This window comes from Phoenix dactylifera, chromosome 11 (assembly GCF_051530095.1).
Source record: "Phoenix dactylifera cultivar Ajwa chromosome 11, Ajwa_hap1_PhDact_Kaust_v1.1, whole genome shotgun sequence".
Lineage (NCBI taxonomy): Eukaryota > Viridiplantae > Streptophyta > Magnoliopsida > Arecales > Arecaceae > Phoenix > Phoenix dactylifera.
This window is the reverse complement of record NC_143200.1, coordinates 30,257,550-30,272,728: the sequence shown is the minus strand read 5'-3', so window position 1 is coordinate 30,272,728 and position 15,179 is coordinate 30,257,550. Positions and strand designations below refer to the sequence as shown.

The following is a 15,179-nucleotide window of genomic DNA, read 5'->3' as shown; positions in this document are numbered from 1 at the left end:
ATAGTCCTTTAAAATTGATATAAGGGGTAAAATTGGAAGGAATCAAAAGATAATGGCATAGTTGTAGATGCATTGAAGTGGTAAGGGTAAAATTGGAAGGAATCAAAAGTTAATGGCATAACGGTAGATATGTTGAAGTGTTAGGGGCAAAATGGGAATTTAATAATATTAAACAAAGGGTGAATAGTGTTTTGATGTGATTTAATTGGAGGGTTTGAGCTGGTGAAACCGAGAGAAAGAGGGAGGGGGTTCTCAGGCGTGAAACAGAGGAAAGAAAGAAAGAAAAAGAGAAGAAGAAGAAGAAGAAAGAAGAAGAGGAAGGGGATTCAAGGAGGAAAGGGATCCCGGTTGCACTTCCAGCTGAAGGAAAAAATGTAGATCTCCTTCCCCTCTACGCAAGGACCTCGATTTCCAAAAAGAAAAAGGTAAATATCCATCCCTATCTAGTCTTTTGATGACATTAGGCTATACAAAGGGTGGATATAGTCTAGAGGGGTCGGATAAGGGTTGTAGAGGTGGTTAAAAGAAGAAGAATCGGATTTTGACAAATTTTTCCGGCACTACGGAAAAACTGTGTCCAAGTCCCAACTTCGGCAAATTATTTAGGGGGTCAAACGGCCTCCGATGATGATGCATGTTATCTCTTTGGAATCCTCTGTGAGTGTAGAATGTTAGGTAAAAATTTCATCAAATTTGGAGTCCTGAAAGTGGATCAAAACTGGGATGAAGTAACCCACTGTCAGTTCGGGTTACTGTTCATCCGGGTGGAAAATAGGGGATTTCATGCTATAATAGGGTATTAAGCCTAGATCAAGCTAAAAGGGACCTTGTACTCATGCAAGGGAGTCCCTAATACATATAAATGATGAGTTAATTAATAGAAAAAGAAAAAGAGAAAGAAAAGAAAAGATTTAGGGAACGGGGGAGTTGAATTAATTAAAGTCCCCTATATTATAATTGGCACGTAGATTATAGCCCTTGATACAAAACTAAATGTATTGTAAATGCATGTCACAGTTGGGCAAGAAGCTAGGGAACAAGAGGAAGAAGTTCCCCACTGCCAGCTGTAGATTTTTGGAGGCGTATCAGGGCTGTGCCAGATTGACAGGTGAGTGGGAGTCATGTACTTTGCACCATGAGCATCCTTAATTCATTTTCATGAATGTCGCCAAGTGTGAATTGATTCCACTTGAGCATATTGATTGATATTGTAGTAGATTCCTCTATAATTTTGTTTCTCCATACTTGATTATCTTGTGCACGCATTTGAGGGAACATTGAGAGAAATTACGAGGGGTTGATGAGTAATCAAATTGATTCCGAATTGTGAAATGATTTCTTTTGTAAATTGATTTCATTTCCTCTATTTTAAAGACTTGTGAGTCGTAGCTTGATTATACTCCTTTATGAGTAATGAAATTGGATCTGAATTGTGAAATGATTTCTTTTGTAAATTGATTTCATTTCCTCTATTTCAAAGACTTGTACAGCCCTTCTCATGGTATATTGAGTTGCATTGTACTCCCGTGATTCCTCACTCCCAACCCTGATGTTAGTTTATGATTGGGTCATGATCGAGTGAGTGGTAATCTTGATTATACTCCTTTTTAGTAGAGTATTGGGAGGGTGCATTATGGCATTTATGCATGGCTTGGCAGTATCTGCAGGACACCTATAGTCGATGGGGGTTGAACATCGGCCTTTGTGCACATAGTAGCCTTCTGGGTGGGCGGAGCCCAGTCCCTTCCTAGGGGGGAACACGGCCCTAGGCGTAGGATCGGCCGGTCCTACGACTTATATTCTGCTTGCCGCCGGGCATAGTAAGACCCCGCGAGGTGCAGTATGGCTTTCCGCGGATGTAGAATTCCCGCGAGGTGCCGTTTAGTATGTAGATGTGAGATGGATTTCTGTTCTGGATACTGGCCAGCATTTATATGATCAGTGTGGTGTCTTATCCTGCATATGCATGTGACAGTAGGGAGTTGTTGCTGGTTCGCCTGGGGCGTAAAACCCACCTCCCGATAGCTGTCTAGCATTTATGTTATCAGTATGGTGTCTTATCCTGCATATGCATGTGACAGTAGGGAGTTGTTGCTGGTTCGCCTGGGGCGTAAAACCCACCTTCCGACAGCTGTCTAGTGATGATTTACATATTGGTGTGGTGTCATATTCGATGTATGCATATGGCAGTAGGGAGTTGTTGCTGGTTCGCCTGGGGCGTAAAACCCACCTCCCGATAGCTGTCTTGTTGATGATTCAGCCTATTGACACCTGATTTATATGATTCAGTACTATGACCTGTTGAACATATTCATGAGTAGCATATATGTTGACTTGATTATTCCATATATGCTTCAGATGAGTTGATATTGATTGTGGTGATATTGATGATTTACTCCATATTCTTTATGTTGAGTTCATGTTCATCTTGTTATTGATCTTGAGATTTCATCTCGAGCCATGATTATATTCTGTCTCATGTGCATAGTACTCTCTACTCCACTCACTGAGTATTTATATACTCACTCCCCAGTTTGATGTTTTTGATTGCAGGAAAGGTATTGTATAGAGAGGAACAGGATTAGTGGTTGCCTGCTAGCTGTGCCGCTCCATAGTATAGTATAGTATAATGTAGATAGAGGTTTATACCCTTTTGGTGTATTATAAACCTTCTATTGTATATAGTGTATAGTTACAGTCATAGATCCTGTTGTGGATATGGGTTTGACCATGGATGGAATGGGAACCAGATTTTTATACATATGAGTTATATGCCTGAGATAATGTATTGATATATATTGTCCAGGTTCATTATGTGACGGATTATGTGATTGCTGCTCTGACAGGTAGTGTGTTGTATGTATTGAGATAATCCTGACAGGTCACTATAGGAAAAGTGATCATTTTGTGCATGCATCATGCTAAATTTTTCAAGATTCATTGATGATTGATAGGTAGTAGGGTTCTACGCGGTGGCTGGTGGCCTTATGCCTACCCGCACCCTAGGACCGTCGCGGCGGCCCGCCGGGAACGGGGCGGGGGTCGTGACAAAGCTTGGTATCAGAGCAAAGGTTAAACAAGAGTCCTGTCAGAGCAATAGGATGAGTCAGGATTAAGTATAGGATTATACTATGGAGCATAGGATTTTTCTGTATGTTATTTTATGAGTCATTTACAACTCAGTAAAATATATCATGACTCAGTGTGTAACGACCATCCTCTCTTTTTGACTTTTTTAGAGAGATATAAAGAATACCTCCAAGGAGAGGACCTGCTCGTCCTGGAAAGAGGATGGAGCCAGATATAGCATTGGATGCGGGTTCCGCACATGTCGAGCCCTAAAGAGAAAAACCTCCTCCTGCTGATAGACGGAGGGTTGATGATCAAGGAGATGTAGGAAGTAGAGATGCATTGATGGAACAGTTACTGGCGGAGAATCAGGCTCTGAGGGAGCAGATTGCTCGGGGGAAATCTCCTGCCCTGTCAGTAGTATCCATCCCACCTCCTGTACCTGTGCCAAGAAGTTTGGCCAGGCGGGCTCTAGATGATGAGGGGATTACTGTACAGGAATTTCTGAGGCTCAGAACCCCGGAGTTTAAGGGAGAAGAAGGTGAAGATCCTCAGAGATTTCTGGAGGAGACTGAAAAGATGATACGGAGACTGCCCTGTTCTGATGCAAGAGCTATAGAACTTGTAGGGCTTACAATGAAGGAAGATGCCTGGGACTGGTACCAGAGGCATATGGAGGACAGATTGTACAGTAGGAATCCTCCAACCTGGGAAGAGTTCAGGCAAGCAGTGATGGATGAGTTCTTGTCTCCGGCTGAGAGGCAGAATCGGGCTCTTCAGTTTGAGAGGCTGAAGCAGATGCCCGGAATGAGCGTATCTGAGTACGCTCGTGAGTTCACTAGATTGGGGAAGTATGCTCCTTACATCATCCCCACTGAAGCTGCCAGGATAGAAAGGTTCAGACGAGGTCTGATTTCCCCGCTTTATAATGCAGTACTGGCAGTAGAGGTCCCCACCTTGTCTAGGCTGATAGATAAAGCAAAACAGTGGGAGACCAGAAACAAAGAGGAAAGAGCTGAAAGAGAACAGAGAAAAATGAGTGTGGGGAAGGAGCAAAGCAGTAGAGGTAGATCTGAGGGAGTAGATCTCTCGGAGGGCCCGACGGAGCAGTCTGTACGCTCAACTCCACCTGCCCCACGTAAGAGGAAATGGAGGGAAAGAGGTCAATCACAAGAAACTTTTCTACCATCAGTACCTCGTCCTCCAGTCACTATAGCCAGAACTGAATCTGGGTTCCAATCATGGCCAGTGTGTGGCATATGTGGGAAGCAGCACCCTGGCAGATGCAGAATGGGTCAGGGAGTGTGCTACAGATGTGGACAGCCGGGTCATTTTGCCAGAGAATGCCTGCAGGGTGCCACCCAGCAGTTTGTGCCTTTGGCATCCTATCCTTCTGTGCAGATGGACAGGCCTAGTAGTAGGGAGCCTGTAGGCAGAGGTAGAGGTCAAGCACAAACATCACAGCAGAGTGCTGGACCATCTCAACTGTCAGCTCCAGTAGGCAGAGGGCAAGGAAGGGTGTTCACGGTAAATCCACAGGAGGCACAGACATCGAATGCAGCTATGACAGGTAATTTACTCTTTTAAATTCGAGGACGAATTTTATATAAGGGGGGGAGGATGTAATAACCCCCAATTTTTTTTTTTTATATATAAAAAGGGATAGAATAGTCCTTTAAAATTGATATAAGGGGTAAAATTGGAAGGAATCAAAAGATAATGGCATAGTTGTAGATGCATTGAAGTGGTAAGGGTAAAATTGGAAGGAATCAAAAGTTAATGGCATAACGGTAGATATGTTGAAGTGTTAGGGGCAAAATGGGAATTTAATAATATTAAACAAAGGGTGAATAGTGTTTTGATGTGATTTAATTGGAGGGTTTGAGCTGGTGAAACCGAGAGAAAGAGGGAGGGGGTTCTCAGGCGTGAAACAGAGGAAAGAAAGAAAGAAAAAGAGAAGAAGAAGAAGAAGAAAGAAGAAGAGGAAGGGGATTCAAGGAGGAAAGGGATCCCGGTTGCACTTCCAGCTGAAGGAAAAAATGTAGATCTCCTTCCCCTCTACGCAAGGACCTCGATTTCCAAAAAGAAAAAGGTAAATATCCATCCCTATCTAGTCTTTTGATGACATTAGGCTATACAAAGGGTGGATATAGTCTAGAGGGGTCGGATAAGGGTTGTAGAGGTGGTTAAAAGAAGAAGAATCGGATTTTGACAAATTTTTCCGGCACTACGGAAAAACTGTGTCCAAGTCCCAACTTCGGCAAATTATTTAGGGGGTCAAACGGCCTCCGATGATGATGCATGTTATCTCTTTGGAATCCTCTGTGAGTGTAGAATGTTAGGTAAAAATTTCATCAAATTTGAAGTCCTGAAAGTGGATCAAAACCGGGATGAAGTAACCCACTGTCAGTTCGGGTTACTGTTCATCCGGGTGGAAAATAGGGGATTTCATGCTATAATAGGGTATTAAGCCTAGATCAAGCTAAAAGGGACCTTGTACTCATGCAAGGGAGTCCCTAATACATATAAATGATGAGTTAATTAATAGAAAAAGAAAAAGAGAAAGAAAAGAAAAGATTTAGGGAACGGGGGAGTTGAATTAATTAAAGTCCCCTATATTATAATTGGCACGTAGATTATAGCCCTTGATACAAAACTAAATGTATTGTAAATGCATGTCACAGTTGGGCAAGAAGCTAGGGAACAAGAGGAAGAAGTTCCCCACTGCCAGCTGTAGATTTTTGGAGGCGTATCAGGGCTGTGCCAGATTGACAGGTGAGTGGGAGTCATGTACTTTGCACCATGAGCATCCTTAATTCATTTTCATGAATGTCGCCAAGTGTGAATTGATTCCACTTGAGCATATTGATTGATATTGTAGTAGATTCCTCTATAATTTTGTTTCTCCATACTTGATTATCTTGTGCACGCATTTGAGGGAACATTGAGAGAAATTACGAGGGGTTGATGAGTAATCAAATTGATTCCGAATTGTGAAATGATTTCTTTTGTAAATTGATTTCATTTCCTCTATTTTAAAGACTTGTGAGTCGTAGCTTGATTATACTCCTTTATGAGTAATGAAATTGGATCTGAATTGTGAAATGATTTCTTTTGTAAATTGATTTCATTTCCTCTATTTCAAAGACTTGTACAGCCCTTCTCATGGTATATTGAGTTGCATTGTACTCCCGTGATTCCTCACTCCCAACCCTGATGTTAGTTTATGATTGGGTCATGATCGAGTGAGTGGTAATCTTGATTATACTCCTTTTTAGTAGAGTATTGGGAGGGTGCATTATGGCATTTATGCATGGCTTGGCAGTATCTGCAGGACACCTATAGTCGATGGGGGTTGAACATCGGCCTTTGTGCACATAGTAGCCTTCTGGGTGGGCGGAGCCCAGTCCCTTCCTAGGGGGGGACACGGCCCTAGGCGTAGGATCGGCCGGTCCTACGACTTATATTCTGCTTGCCGCCGGGCATAGTAAGACCCCGCGAGGTGCAGTATGGCTTTCCGCGGATGTAGAATTCCCGCGAGGTGCCGTTTAGTATGTAGATGTGAGATGGATTTCTGTTCTGGATACTGGCCAGCATTTATATGATCAGTGTGGTGTCTTATCCTGCATATGCATGTGACAGTAGGGAGTTGTTGCTGGTTCGCCTGGGGCGTAAAACCCACCTCCCGATAGCTGTCTAGCATTTATGTTATCAGTATGGTGTCTTATCCTGCATATGCATGTGACAGTAGGGAGTTGTTGCTGGTTCGCCTGGGGCGTAAAACCCACCTTCCGACAGCTGTCTAGTGATGATTTACATATTGGTGTGGTGTCATATTCGATGTATGCATATGGCAGTAGGGAGTTGTTGCTGGTTCGCCTGGGGCGTAAAACCCACCTCCCGATAGCTGTCTTGTTGATGATTCAGCCTATTGACACCTGATTTATATGATTCAGTACTATGACCTGTTGAACATATTCATGAGTAGCATATATGTTGACTTGATTATTCCATATATGCTTCAGATGAGTTGATATTGATTGTGGTGATATTGATGATTTACTCCATATTCTTTATGTTGAGTTCATGTTCATCTTGTTATTGATCTTGAGATTTCATCTCGAGCCATGATTATATTCTGTCTCATGTGCATAGTACTCTCTACTCCACTCACTGAGTATTTATATACTCACTCCCCAGTTTGATGTTTTTGATTGCAGGAAAGGTATTGTATAGAGAGGAACAGGATTAGTGGTTGCCTGCTAGCTGTGCCGCTCCATAGTATAGTATAGTATAATGTAGATAGAGGTTTATACCCTTTTGGTGTATTATAAACCTTCTATTGTATATAGTGTATAGTTACAGTCATAGATCCTGTTGTGGATATGGGTTTGACCATGGATGGAATGGGAACCAGATTTTTATACATATGAGTTATATGCCTGAGATAATGTATTGATATATATTGTCCAGGTTCATTATGTGACGGATTATGTGATTGCTGCTCTGACAGGTAGTGTGTTGTATGTATTGAGATAATCCTGACAGGTCACTATAGGAAAAGTGATCATTTTGTGCATGCATCATGCTAAATTTTTCAAGATTCATTGATGATTGATAGGTAGTAGGGTTCTACGCGGTGGCTGGTGGCCTTATGCCTACCCGCACCCTAGGACCGTCGCGGCGGCCCGCCGGGAACGGGGCGGGGGTCGTGACAGCCTCAGTGATGCACAATGCTCTTTGAGGGTTGATGCCATCTTGATGGAGTGTGACTCAACAATGATGATTGGCTGGATCTAGGGTCGAGCTAGGAAAACATGCTCGCATCCCCTAATTCAGGGTATCTGATGCTTGGTGAGAGAATGTATCTCCTTTAGGATGAGGCACATGTACCAAGAGGTGAATGGAGCTATAGATTGGATGGCCTCTTTTGTGGTTGATCACTTTGGAGAAGTATCTTAGACTTCTGAGGCACAAGTGACTAGAGATTTTAGGGATATGCTTTTTTTTGATTTTCTTGAATGTGAATACACCACATTAGTGTAAAACACCCATCTGAGCAAAAAAAAAAAAAAAAATCATAAAAAATTTAAATTTCAAAAGAAATAGAAAACCAATCTTATCCCCTACGTGCTAAGTATTTCAAAGGTTTTAAAACTCTTTTCTTTTAGTCCCACGGCGGATATGTGAAAGTAAGTATTTTTACTTAAATAGAAATTCTTTTCTAGGAAGCCCAAATCGGGCTTTATGGGATTGGACTAGTGACCACATGCATACGTGCTTGGCTATAATTAGACTCTAAATTCAGCATCGGGTTATTATGCCTTAGGGACGAGATCACTGCAAATCCTTACGTAATAGGCGAATTACATTCTTAGGACAGTGTGCATCACACGCCTCAATCTAGCCAAGATTTCTACCAATTGATTTTCAAAAGGTTTTGTTTACATATATAGTTGTTTAAATTTATTATTTTAGATCACAAATAGCAAATTGTAAGTGCATCATATTTTTATTACAATAGAGGGAATGCTACCAAGTCCTGTACAAGGAATAGAAGTGATTTAGTTGACATTAGAGTGAATTAGCAATAAGTGGCATATGATTGGCTAAGCCCATGAATCAATTGACGTTGCTCAACAATGGGTTATTCATGGATGTGACATAGACTTGGCAACACTTGAGTGGATCTATGTTCGCATAAAGTTAAGTCTAAATGAGATAATGGAGATCCCACATTAATGATCCAAGCTATTGAATATAATCGATTATATTTAGTTTACTTATATATAAAAAAATTATATGATTTAGAGATTCATAGCCTGTGTACCAATGGTTAAAAAATGGGACATTTTAAATAACACGAATACATATTTTTTTGATAATTTGATACATAGGTTGTAGGTCTCTAAATCATATGATTTTTGACGCATAAGTAATCTACAACCAATAGATTACATCCAACATTTCATATCATCGATGTAAAATTCTCATTATTCAATCTATATTTAATCGGATATGGGTGAAGATCCACTCGAGTATAGCCAAGTCTACCTCTAAGGATATCTAAATCCTTTTGAATGAAATCTAATATTTGATAGAGATCTACCACAATTCAGATTTATATCATATAAGAGCTCATCTTGATATATAAAAAAAAACATCTGTACAAAAGATAGAATCTATCATTTATATAGTATATTGCTAGTCATCGTATTTTTTTTTTTTGCTTAAAACAGGTGCTTCATACAGTACGTGTGTGAATACACCCAATAAGATCAAAAAACAGTAACTCACGGAGTGCCGATGGCAACTCCCCCTCACCTGACCAAAGAGCATACCCCGAATGGTGGGCCACGAAGGCAGCTACCCAATCGGCTGCCCCGTTGGCCTCCCTAAATACATGCTTGGCCTGGATGGTCATCCCATCTCTCATCATCGCCACAATATCGCGGATCAAGGGGTGGTCTGTGTCCCCGCCCCTCCGCCCCCTCTGAATCCACCGGATGACAGTGGCCGAGTCACTCTCTAACATAATCGAGCTGGCCCGCAGAACAATCCGTGCATGACGAAGACCTGCCCAGGCTGCACGCAGCTCTGCTCCGAAAATCGATGTATCAAATAAGTGGCAGCCACCTGTAGCTACTGCCCTAGTCATCGTATTTTTAACTCCTCATGTAGCTCATCAATCGTATCCAAAAGTTAAACACTAGTGCAACACGGAAGTGCTAGTTAGGATGGAGCAATCCTCGAAGTGCCACTTTTAGCTTCTGTTTAATGCCACATCCATAATGCCTTTTCTTCTCTTAAGATAGTTGCATAAACATCGAAGTGAAACGCTTTTATTTCAGCAAAAAAAAGTGAACCGCTTTTATAATGGAAACCTCCCGACTCCTATTTTGAGGGTAAGAACCCTAAAATCGCTATAACTGGAGCGCGTTGCAAATCTTACGGCGTCTTAAATGAAAGGATAAGCTAATTCAAAAGTAGTTTTTGGAACTAATCAAAACGTGCCACGTATCGAAGCTCGATAACCGGTAACATGGGGGGTATCGCAGCGTGTGGTGTCACGTGAATGAACCCGCTACGCACGTGTCCTTCCGTACCGGTCGCCCTTCGCACTATAGATACCCCGCTCCCCATTGTCCGTTCCCTTCTTCCGAAACCCAAGTACTTTTTCGGAATCTGCGAGAGAGAGGAGAGGAGGGGGAGGAGAAATTTCTTTCGGGAGAGCTAGGGTTCGCCGAAACCCTGGTCTCTCCAATATCCACCTTCTCTTCCGCCTCTCTCTCTCCCAAATCCATTTGCCTCACCGAATCGAATCGCCGAGGGCTTCTCCTTCGTTTCCGACCTCCCAAGCCATCTTCAGCCCGCCAGATCCTTTCTCGTCTGCTTGTCCAAGAGACTGTTTCTGGTGAGGAATATTTGCAATATTGATTTCTTTTCTCTCGATATTTCTTTATTCTTTCTTTTCTTAACTTCAAAGTGAAGAAGGAAGGCGACGCAACTGTATTCTCTTCTTTATTGATCCCCAACTTCAGTTTTTTTGGGAAAAAAAAGGAAAAAGACCAGACGTTTACTATTTTGGATAGGTAGTTGCGATGCCTTCAACAAGGATTGCATAGTCTGCACTAGGTTCCGTTATATAGGCTGAGTTTAAGTCGAGAAATGGTGCTTTTCTTCTTGAAAAACGCTGTCTTTCTTCTTTAATCAAATCTCTTCACTTTTCTAAGTCTAAGCAGTCAATGTTCCGCCTCTTCCCCTTGCTTTGCTATGGTTTTCATTTCCTCCCAACCTGTGCATGAAGAAAGTCCGCCTTCCTTCCTTCAGAAAAAAAGGAGAAAGTATACCTTCAAAAAAGGAATGCGGATGGTGCCTGCCTTGCCGCATTCAGAGTGAAGAGCTTCCCTCAGTGACCATAGTATTTGGCCCATTTTCCTAAGCTCAGGCTTTTAGGAGAAAAGGAAAATTCCGAAGCTTGTGCTAATTTGACTCTGTTGCTCTTAAATAGATCTTCCTCTTTGTACGTTTTCTTCTTGTGCAAATTTTAAGAAATAAAAAGTTTATTTTACTGTTTATCTTTAATTCGGCCGTTATATGTTTTATATAGAGACCAGCAACTGTAGCAAATGAACAGGCAACAGTTGCTGTAGATCTTGATGATTGTAAACCTACAACTCTTTCATATACTTTGCATTCAAAGCATAATTACTTTGCAATCTTTTTATTTTTTTTAAAGCATAACGGGGTGTATCTCTTCTTTGATGCTTGAGCCAAAATAGTGATTGTCATAGAATAGTTATTTATGTTTTTTTATTTTTCCTTGAAGGTGGTCCAGATATCATCCCTCTATATTACTTTCTGTTTTTATGAAATAAATAAATTTATTTAAAGATAAAGAGTGGATGAAATGCTACTGCATCTTCATAATATTGCAGGTAAGTGACGATGGTGCTGTGGGTTTTTGGGTATGGTTCACTAGCCTGGAACCCTGGTTTTGATTTTGATGAGAAGATGATTGGCTTCATTAAGGACTACAGGCGTGTTTTTGATCTTGGTAAGTTGTTAACTTTTCAAAGGATGAAAGTGACCTGTTCCTGTTGTGAAGCAAGAGACTAAAAGAGATGTCTTGCGTTTTTCCTCTTTACAGCATGCATAGACCACAGGGGAACACCAGAAAATCCAGCAAGAACCTGCATGCTAGAGGCCAGAAAAGGAGCGGTTTGTGTAAGTAGATCCTAGTCTTATCTTTGGATGTCTGTCATTGTATTCTGTTGATTACCTAGCTTCTGATGCAATTAGTTGGTTCCTGGTCTTGAGTTGTTTAAAAACCGTATTGCTAAATCAATTTTTCTAGCACTCTGGTTTGTTTGGGGACGTAAAAAACAATGAGAGTGAAATTTGTTATATCAGTGAATATGTAAAGATCAATCACGTCTTCCATAGTATAAGCTGTAATTTTGGTCTCTCAGGATGATGCCTGAGAAATCATGAATTACCTTCCAGGGTATATTTTCTGATCTTTCAAATGTATCATCTTCTGGTTCAACCTGGAATGTATTTTCATGGTATCAAAAAATAAGTAAATACATAAACAGGTCGGTAAGATCCCTATATTTCCTTTAATCGACCACTGGAACTTCTTATTGCATTAATAAGCATCCAGGACTGATAAAAAAATTTGCACTTTCTTACATGTTACCTTGTAAGCATGACCTCAGTGTGACTCATGACTCTTCTATTTTTTTTAATCCTCCTGTAGATGTCAAATTAATTTTGGACTCAATAGTTCGATGTTCAACTATACAACTATTCATCAATATTTAAAGTAATCTAATGTGAGACATTCCATTGATATTTGATTAGGTCCTGAATTTTGTTTTCATACTATAAATTTATGCAAGGGTAATTTGGAACTAAGAAACTAGGCAACTTTTCCTGTGACTGCACAAAGAGATAAGCTTTATTAGATAGGAGAAAATATTGCCTACACTGCGTGCACCCGTGTGGCTGTGTGCCATAGCCAATCCCAGCCGCCGGATCCTATGGTGGTGTACCAAGATGCACTCTTGATGAATGGGGCCTACAGAAACCAGCAACCCTTATCGGCTGCGTGCACGGCCTCGCTGGCGCATGCAGTGTAGGTAATGATTTCTCATTGGATAGAGGTCCACCCCTTCTATATTACCATGACTTGACAGATCTGTTGTTGTAGTGGAGTTTCACTAAGAGTCTTGTGTGTTCTATGCTTGTTTCACTGTATTATAATTTGAATAGCGTACACACTTTGGTTAACAAGGCTTTAATTTGTCAGTGGGGTGCTGCATATTGTGTTAAAGGAGGCATAGAAAAGGAAAAGGCAGCAATGCAGGTGAGATTCTTTATTGTGTTTCTGCAGGGTGAGTACAGTACCATACATATAATTTTATCGAGATTGAGTATTTTATTGAATATTACAGTATTTGGAGAGAAGAGAGTGCGAGTACGACAGAAAAGCTTGTGTAGACTTCTATAGGGTCAGTTCAAACCTCATTTGATTTCTTTTTCTATGATCTTTTAATTATAAGTAGCTTCCCCCCCCCCCCCCCCCCTGCGCGGCAATTTTTCTTATCTTGTGCGGCATCCATTATCCAGGAGGGAGATTCTCTTGAGCCAGCTGCCACACGAGTTTTAGTGTAAGAAGCTAAACTTGTCCGTAGTTGTTCTATTTCTATCTTGCAGTATATTGTGATTAGAGCTGATCATGGGTCGGGCCTCGGGCCTAAACTTTATTCATTTTTAATTTGGCTTCGGGCTGGGTCCATATAAACTTGACATTTTCTGTGCCTAAGCCCGACCCATGGCGAGCTTTATCTGTGATGTAAGCTTACAGTAGCTCCTCTTGCTTTTTACCACTTTTTGATGTAAAATTAATGGGTATTTATTTTTCTTTGTAGTTTCATGTCGACTCCCGACAAGGAAGCTAACAAGTACTATCTAGGTCCGGCTCCCTTGGAAGAAATGGCAAGGTGAAAGATAAGATGTCTTATTTTGCCGCCTATTACTGTAGCTGATTATTCTTTTCTTCCTTTAATATTGGTTTCCCTCTAAACATCCAGGCAAATTGCTACTGCAGCTGGTCCTTGCGGGAATAATAGGGATTATCTCTTTTTGCTGGAGAAGGCAATGTTCGACATAGGTAGAAATCCATCTCTAGACCTTGGATGAACTAGGCATGATTTTGGTGACATCAATTCTAAGCATAATCTGATATAATATTGCTTAACTAGTAAAGAGGAGAATGTCAAAATGGTAGACATCGAGGGGCAGCATATTGTTGTCAATGAATATTTTTACCTGTTTCATTATAGAATGCTTGAGTTTTATTCCATTGAATGGATATGTTCATCCAGTTAAACTTTTTAGGCTTTTCCATTAGCATGATGTAAAGAGCACGGCCATTTGTTGATTGGCATAGCTTAGGCTAGATGTCCAAAAGCCTCCTTTCACTTGTCTGCATCTTTCTCATATCCGCATTGCCTTTTAGTTTAAATTCCTTCTGGAATCTTTTGCAATAATCAGCAGTAATGAGAGAAAAATTGCAGGTCATGAAGATGATTATGTCATTGAGCTGGCAAATGAGGTGAGGAAGGTGCTTGGGGGGCTGAAAGAGAAGAGGATGGTCGGGTCCCTCATACTACTCAAATCCCATCCCCTTTTCATGCACCCGTCCTCCCTTCCAGAAGCCACCGTCGTGGACTCGAGATGAAAATTAATGATTTTAAGTTATATCTGGAGGGGTGCAGAAAATTCAAAGACCACTCCGAGCAGTATTCCCTCTCTCTCTCTCTCTCTCTCTCTCTCTCTCTCTCTCTCTCGATGTTGGGTACCTAAAGCAAAAAAATTCTATATTTTCAATCCTTTTCATTTGGCATCATTCTAGGTTTAGCATCCTTGCACCTGTGTTAGAATTGTTTTGAATGGCTGTCTTTAATCTTAACAATGTCTTGTTTTAACATGGAAGAATTTATGAGGTTAATGTCATGTAATGACACCTTTATCATGAGCTGGAAGTCGGGCGAAAAATTTTCTTTTTGTTGTCGATGTTTATCATTTGCAAGGGAATTTTTCATATTTGGTCAGCTTGTAATCTTTTTCAGCCCCTTATTTTCCTTTAAAAGAGAAGATTATAAAAAGGAGAATACGTTGATGATATAGCCGAGAGTTTGAATTCTGATCCTAGGTTTTGGATTTGCTTTTTGTTTCCATGTTGTTGATGCTTGTTTTCTATTTGTATTTTGACAAGATGAGACCGACCCCAATTGGTTCTTCTACCGGGTCGTCTTCTTGCGGTATCACATGGATGGATGGACCCTGGACGGACGACCTCTCTACTCAATCCCCAGATCCGGTCCCACGTATCACCAAACCCCACACCTGCTGCTGTATAAGCTCCGGATTCTCATTTTTCCACACTTTTTTTCTTTTTAATTCCTGAATCTTGATCGTTTTTGGTTCCGGATCATTTTCCCGTCAAAATCTTTTTCCCGCTTTGAATCGACAGTTTCCTGCAGCCGGTCCAAAACAATAGGGAGAGAAAGAGAGTGCTCGCGGATGTTTTTGTTTTTAAA

At 41.0% G+C, this 15,179-nt stretch overlaps 2 protein-coding genes across 2 annotated transcripts; both read left to right on the top strand.

Annotated features, from left to right (window-relative positions):
• The first annotated feature begins 230 nt into the window (after positions 1–230).
• LOC149751676 (uncharacterized) lies at positions 231–5,023 on the top strand. Its single transcript, XM_089926364.1, has 2 exons — positions 231–425; positions 1,018–5,023. Exon 2 carries the CDS (start codon positions 3,415–3,417, stop codon positions 4,654–4,656), a length of 1,242 nt encoding a protein of 413 aa, XP_089782490.1. The 5' UTR covers positions 231–425; positions 1,018–3,414; the 3' UTR covers positions 4,657–5,023.
• Positions 5,024–10,220: 5,197 nt separating this feature from the next.
• On the top strand, positions 10,221–14,611 carry LOC103700223 (gamma-glutamylcyclotransferase 2-1-like). The gene is made up of 9 exons (XM_039127858.3): positions 10,221–10,483; positions 11,508–11,626; positions 11,720–11,796; positions 12,884–12,940; positions 13,029–13,085; positions 13,204–13,244; positions 13,506–13,577; positions 13,668–13,747; positions 14,154–14,611. Exons 2-9 carry the CDS (start codon positions 11,518–11,520, stop codon positions 14,315–14,317), a joined length of 657 nt encoding a protein of 218 aa, XP_038983786.2. The 5' UTR covers positions 10,221–10,483; positions 11,508–11,517; the 3' UTR covers positions 14,318–14,611.
• Positions 14,612–15,179: the final 568 nt, after the last annotated feature.